Source organism: Geosmithia morbida, assembly GCF_012550715.1.
Source record: "Geosmithia morbida isolate 1262 chromosome Unknown scaffold_0, whole genome shotgun sequence".
Classification (NCBI taxonomy): domain Eukaryota; kingdom Fungi; phylum Ascomycota; class Sordariomycetes; order Hypocreales; family Bionectriaceae; genus Geosmithia; species Geosmithia morbida.
The window spans coordinates 1,909,261-1,915,391 of NW_023336187.1; the positions used below are offsets into that span (position 1 = coordinate 1,909,261).

Consider the following 6,131-nt stretch of genomic DNA (forward strand, 5'->3'; position numbering starts at 1 on the left):
ACGAACGAGTACGAGCTTACTGCTTGCTGTATCTGCAGTATTGATACATGTATAAAATAAAATAAAACATGTATACTGGGCAGTGACGAGTTGTATATTAACTCATACGAGTTGGGTTATAACCTACAACTTGCACTAGGAAATTTTAGTATGGACTTGCTTACAATAATATGGAGTGATAAATAACCATGTCGGACATGGGCAATTTTTATACTCCGACACTGACGTTTCCGTCATATTCATCCTCACCATAGAGGAGATTACTAATACCGACCGTACCATTATCACTACTCTCGTACTCGCATTACTTGTAATATTAAAACACACAGGACAATGGCACTCCGCGGGGGGGGGGGGGGGGGGGTGAGGAGCTTTTTTTTATTTACTATATATCTCATTATATATTTATTGCCGTCGGCTTGACATATGGGGCTCGAATCTTGCATACACGTAAGCGGGTGGGCGGTCGGTCTGCGGAACGCCTGCGGAGGTGGGAGGCCTTCTCTACACATCCGTTCCTCTAATCTGTACCGAGTAGTGATGTTCAGTCATCATGTCCATGCCCATCGACATGCACATCACAATCCCCGGGTCCCAACACCGTCGCAGGGTCCGGTGCTAGCAACGCTCTACAAGTACGTGCGATGCAGGCTACGAGCAGATCGTAATGCCGTGAGGTGGGTTGAGCTCGATTCCTACTACTGATATAGGAAGCAGTAATACGATTACTCCGTAGCAGCAGTAGACTGTAGGGGAGGCTAATAATGTACACGGCTCCATCGCACAGAACGTCTCGGTCGCGATGAGAATGTCAACTGCTTATACTGTTGCGGTCGACAGATTATTGCTACTAGTTGATACTAGTAACATCGCCTATAACCTATAAACATGCATACGTGTATACTAACTACACAGATTACCCGTACTCGGTATTTATTACTCGGTTCGACTGCGAGGCGTTGCACAGAAAAATCAGAAATTTCCATGCCCTTCCTCCTTGGCACCATCTTCGACCCGAATTACGACGTAGGGAGGCCCGATCCCGCCTTGGCTGAGGAAGAGATTGGCGGGGCGCCTATCCGTGACCGCTGACCGCTGCCGCCGCCACCATGACCAGACAAAATAACAACAATAACGACGACATACACATACTCGTAATCTGTACACATTTTCCACTCAGCCTCGGGGTATCAGTGACGCCGTCACCTCGCCATGTGAGAGTACCTCATTGCATTGTCTCTCGATCACCCCCCTCCCCCCCCCCCCCAAAAAAAAAAGACCGGCCTCCACCGATGCGGACGCAGCTGCAGTGGAATAGCCGTATGTATGATTTCTACTCGATTGCGGGGCCGGTGACAGGGGGGAGCAAGAGTCCAGAACGTCGTCTTCGTCCATCTTGCTTGAGCTTTGCCGTCTTCTCTTTTACGTGTCTCCGGTTCACAGAGGCGTCCCGGTCTGAAGAATCATAGTTAGTCATGAATGACAGTGTGTGACCCGGGACCGTGGCTGTGACGATACTGGTAGTACCACCCTTCCGCACACAGTCGTGCACTGTACGTCATAATAGGCCCTATAGCACGAGCATACGACGGACGTACATCCAAACCAGCTGGCACTGGCAAGCATCAAGCAGTGGAATGACCCTTGAGGAAAAGCCTTGGCAGAACGGTGACGCACTGGCGGTCTGTTGGATGGCTGTCCCCTGTCTTGGTACCATCGACTTCAGACCCGCCGCTTGCTTGGCTTTGCCGCCCGCACTCCTCTTCGGCACCTTTTGGTGCGCTGTTGTTCGGTAGACTGGATTTGGTGGTGGTGGTGGTGGTGGTGGTGGGAGGGGGGGGCCAGGGAGGGGAGGACCCGGAGGAGGGAACCCAAGGGAGATGACGACGATCGGGAAGGCAGCTTTGTCTCTTGAGAGCAAAGCATATGGTACGGAGCACGCGGCGCTGCATGTGATATGTATTATTACTCCGTAATACCTGTAGGGAGAGATGGGACCCCTTTCTTGGATAGACACGGTTAAGGCGAGATTCATCAGGCCTCGTATTTTTCTGCTTTGCACAAGTCATGAACTGCAGGTACGAGAAGGGAAAGGGAGGGCATACGAGTACGGTACAAGGCCGGCATAAGAGCAGAGACAAAAAAGCAAAATAAATGAATTTTTTTTCTTAAAAAAAAAGAAAGAAGAAGGAGGAGTAGAAGGAAGCAGAAGAATAAAATAAAATAGAAAGAAAGAGAGAAAGAAAGAGAGAAAGAAAGAAAAGAGAAACGCACTACTTTATGCAGTGACTTGGGAGAAATATTATACAGTATTATTACTTGTAGTTTATTTTGTGTGTGTTGTGGTGGCTCGTTCCTTCCATTGCTGGTTTCTGTCCTTATTCATGCAGTTGTAGTGGGGAAAGAGCGAAAGGGAATGATGGAAAGGACTCAAGACGAGTGAGCGGCATGGCGCCGCCACCTGCGGGCGGCTGGGCAGGGAGTAGGTACTCGGTACCTCTTCTCCTGCGTACAGATGCACCAATCCTGGGCGAGGTGGCAGGTATAGATACATGTACCATCTCGACATAACGCAAACAGAAAGAGCAGGTACATAGTATTATATAATATGTACTGCTACTACGCGGTCCTGCCAAAAAAAGAGCAGGAAACCGTCTCCGCTTTATCCCTACCCCCCTGGTCTCCCGTATGATGGCCCATGGGCCATCAACCATCAAACTCGGTAATACTGAAGTACCAAGAGACTTGGGTCCTCGTACTCGTGGCATTACGAACACTCCGTCGTACTACCAGTACCGTGTACAGATTAGAGACGGCCAGAGTAAGAATGATACTTGCGTCGTATTCATTACCACCACTATGAGTGGGTGGTACTACCTGCTATTGGGAGTCTAGGACTAAGTTGGCGCAGGTACAGCAATCCAGAAGAAAAGTATTATAACTGTCCCTGCCGCTTCTTCTTCCTCCCATCACCTCTTACCTCCCTCCCCCCCCCCCCCCCCCCCCCCCCCCCCCCCCCCCCCCCCCCCCCCCCCCCCCCCCCCCCCCCCAAATCTCCCTTGACCTCCATACTGCTTTCTTTCTCTTCTTTCTCTCTTTCCCGTCTGAAAAGAAGACAATCTGACAGTCGTTCTCTTTTGCTTCCTCTCGTTTTAGCTCAGAGACAATACGCAATTCTCTTGTTACTTTCACATTCTTGGACCCTCGTTTTGTGCCTTGTCTCCCTCAGTGACGCAGCTAAGCTATTTCGCTAAGCAAGAAGCTGCTCGCGTGCCCTTTCCGGCTATCCAATCCAACGTCACGGCTTCGTGCGCTACACCACAACCGGCCACCTCAAAATTTATATAACACCCGTCATCATAGCATCATACTGTCCGTTGAATGGACCAGTCTCTATAACGGCAAAGAACATGACCGAGAAGCTCTCTTGAATTGAGAGAAAGGCAGAGAATAAAAAAAGGAAGGAAATCTACACAGCGAGGGCTTGGACGACGCCGACCGATACTACCCGACCACACGCATATACACACGACATACACACATCACGCCCACCGCCACCATGACACGTCGTGACAACCAAAAGACCATCGCGCACGATGATGAACAGGATGTCTACCCAGAGGGTAGCTACTTTACCTATCGACCGCTGTCCAGCCTGCCCACGCCTCCCCCCAGCTCTCGTGATTCGATCTCTTCCCACTCCCCCACCAACAGCCTTACCGACGGAGAGTCGCTCAACCCCAAGCTACGAGGTAAGTTCTGACAGCTCCGGTACACCCAAGCGGCAACGACATCGGCATCTCTCGGCGATGCCATATCCCACCGTGTATCCCCCCCCACTTACTGATTCGGTTCCCCGCAGGTCCTGCCATCCACCTCGTCAACCTGATCCCCGCGTCCGCCTCCCTGGCCACAGCCTCGGTTCCTGTCGTCCAGGCCATGCTCAGCCGCGCCGACCTCGACCTCGAGACCATTGCCCTGGCCGTGTGCATCCTCGACAGCCTCGGCGCCAAGTTCGCGCGGACATGGCGTCTCTCGTGCCCGCTTCAGGCTCCCGCTGCGGCCAACAACGCGCCCACCACCCCCGACACGCCCCCCACGTCCCTCTCCCCCTCCCACGTCATCCCAGCAGCTGCGATCAAGCGCCACTCTCTCCCGCCCGACCCGCTGAGCGACCACTGCCGGCGTGAGTACCAGAAGCGTCTGATGCACATCGACTCTGTCGGCCCCGAGGTCATCGTCCTGGCTGCCCTCGTCATCGCCGCCAAGTTCGTCGAGGACTTCCACCGTCCCGCTGCCGTCTACTGTTCCTCGTGGGGCCGTGACAGGTGGACCGGCGACCAGCTCAACACGACGGAGCGATGCATCATGGAGTCCCTGGGGTACCGCATCATGCCGCTGTGCGACGAGGCCTGCTTGGCCGACGCCATGGTCGACATGCAGCTCGCCGCGCAACACAGCGGCTACGCCAACGCTCACGACCACGCGTGCGACCAGCGTCGCCTGCAGCCTGCGGGGCTGGCCTCGCCTCCTTTGTCTGCAGGCCCGCAGGGCGCCACCTTTTCCATGTCTCACAGCCGGTCAAAGACTATGGCTGTCGTCATGAACCCTTCTATGCTTGAGTAGTACAGCGTTTGGCTTCTCTTCCTATTCTCGGCTCTCTTCTTGTTGTCACGGCATGCATGGCGCTTCTGGTGTTTTTTCTCCCTGTCTGCCTTTTATTTTTTCTGGTTTATTTTTTTTGGGTTAATATGATATCCTAATCATGGCTGCGGGGTCGGCCAGGCGTTCTGATCTTGTTTGATCTAGTCAAGAGGGGAAAATGTATGTCTGGTTCCGGCATTCGAAAATATTTCTCGAGTACATTGTTCCCTGGAGAGCATAGTGGCATATATCTAGTATAATTCATAATAAGCATTCGATGCGTTTTATCCTTGACGAGATGCAGAGATGGGAGTGGAAGGGGCAGATATGAAAGTGATGCAGTAGAGATGAGGGTGAAAGATGCGGAGAATTTGGAGTAGAGACGTTGCGCGGATGAGATGCAAGCAGTCAGAGGGTAGTGGGAGACGCCGACGACGGGGCCATCAGGGACTCAGCCTATCGAGGGACCACTCGTCCTTGCCGTCGACGCGGGAGTACAGGAAGCGGTCATGGAGCCTGTTGTTCCGGCCCTGCCAGAACTCGACACTGTCGGGGATGAGGCGCAGACCCCCCCAGAATTCCGGTACGGGGATATGCTCCTGGCCGCTGAACCTCTCCTCGGCCTCCCTGACCCAGCCTTCCAGCTGAGCCCTGCCGTCGTCATCGTCTCCGTCCCGCTCCCCACCCTCGCCGCCCCCTCCGGTCTTGCCCTCGCCGGCCTTGCCGCCACCCCCGGTCCCGGCGGCGGCAGAGGGGACGAGGACCTGGCTCTGCCTGCTGGCCCAGGCGCCGACCCTGCTGCCCCTGACCCTGGTGTCGAAGTAGACCTGGCTCTCGGCCGGGGTCAGCCTCTCGGTCCTGCCCTCGACCCTGACCTGCCTCTCGAGGCGGTCCCAGAAGAAGAGGAGGCTGGCGTGGGGGTTGGTGCGCAGGTCGGCCGCCTTCCTGCTCGTGCCGAGGTTGGTGTAGACGACGAAGCCGCCGCGCGAGTCGAGCTCCTTGAGGTAGACCATCCGGGAGGAGACTCGGCCGCTCGGGAGCTCCGCCGTGGACAGGCAGCAAGCTTCCGGGTGCGAGACGGCTGGCGTCTCCGGTGCTGCGTCGGCAGAGCCAGACCTGATGACTGCCCTCTGAGCTTCCGAGAACCATTTGTGGAATTGGGTTATGGGAGACGAGGCGTCAAGGTCCGAACGGGTCAGCCGACCGAGTGTGAACTGTCCCGCTTGAGCGTGCTGTTGAGAACCAGCGGGGGAGACTTGATATGTACATTGTCAGCACAACAACAACCACGCACACACATACACACACACAAAAGGAAGAAGAAGAGGAGGAGGAGGAACAAGAAAGAACAAGAAGAGGAGCAGGAAGAGGAACAAGAAAAGAACAACAATAAGAAAAGAGAACAAGAGAAAGGAACAAAGCCATACGTGGACTTTCATCGTGTTCAGGAGAGCAAAAAAGGAGGGGGAGGGGGGGGGGGGGGGAAA

At 54.4% G+C, this 6,131-nt stretch overlaps 2 protein-coding genes across 2 annotated transcripts; one reads left to right on the forward strand and one right to left on the reverse strand.

Moving 5' to 3' along the window:
* Positions 1 to 3,559: 3,559 nt before the first annotated feature.
* Positions 3,560 to 4,626, forward strand: GMORB2_0582 (uncharacterized protein; the record flags this gene model as incomplete). The annotated part of the gene is made up of 2 exons (XM_035462567.1): positions 3,560 to 3,752; positions 3,863 to 4,626. The coding sequence occupies 2 exons, from the start codon at positions 3,560 to 3,562 to the stop codon at positions 4,624 to 4,626; spliced, it is 957 nt and encodes a 318-aa protein (XP_035325497.1).
* Positions 4,627 to 5,087: 461 nt separating this feature from the next.
* GMORB2_0583 (pyridoxamine 5'-phosphate oxidase) lies at positions 5,088 to 6,083 on the reverse strand (the record flags this gene model as incomplete). The annotated part of the gene is made up of 2 exons (XM_035462568.1): positions 5,088 to 5,899; positions 5,951 to 6,083. 2 exons carry the CDS (start codon positions 6,081 to 6,083, stop codon positions 5,088 to 5,090), a joined length of 945 nt encoding a protein of 314 aa, XP_035325498.1.
* Between the last annotated feature and the right edge of the window lie 48 nt (positions 6,084 to 6,131).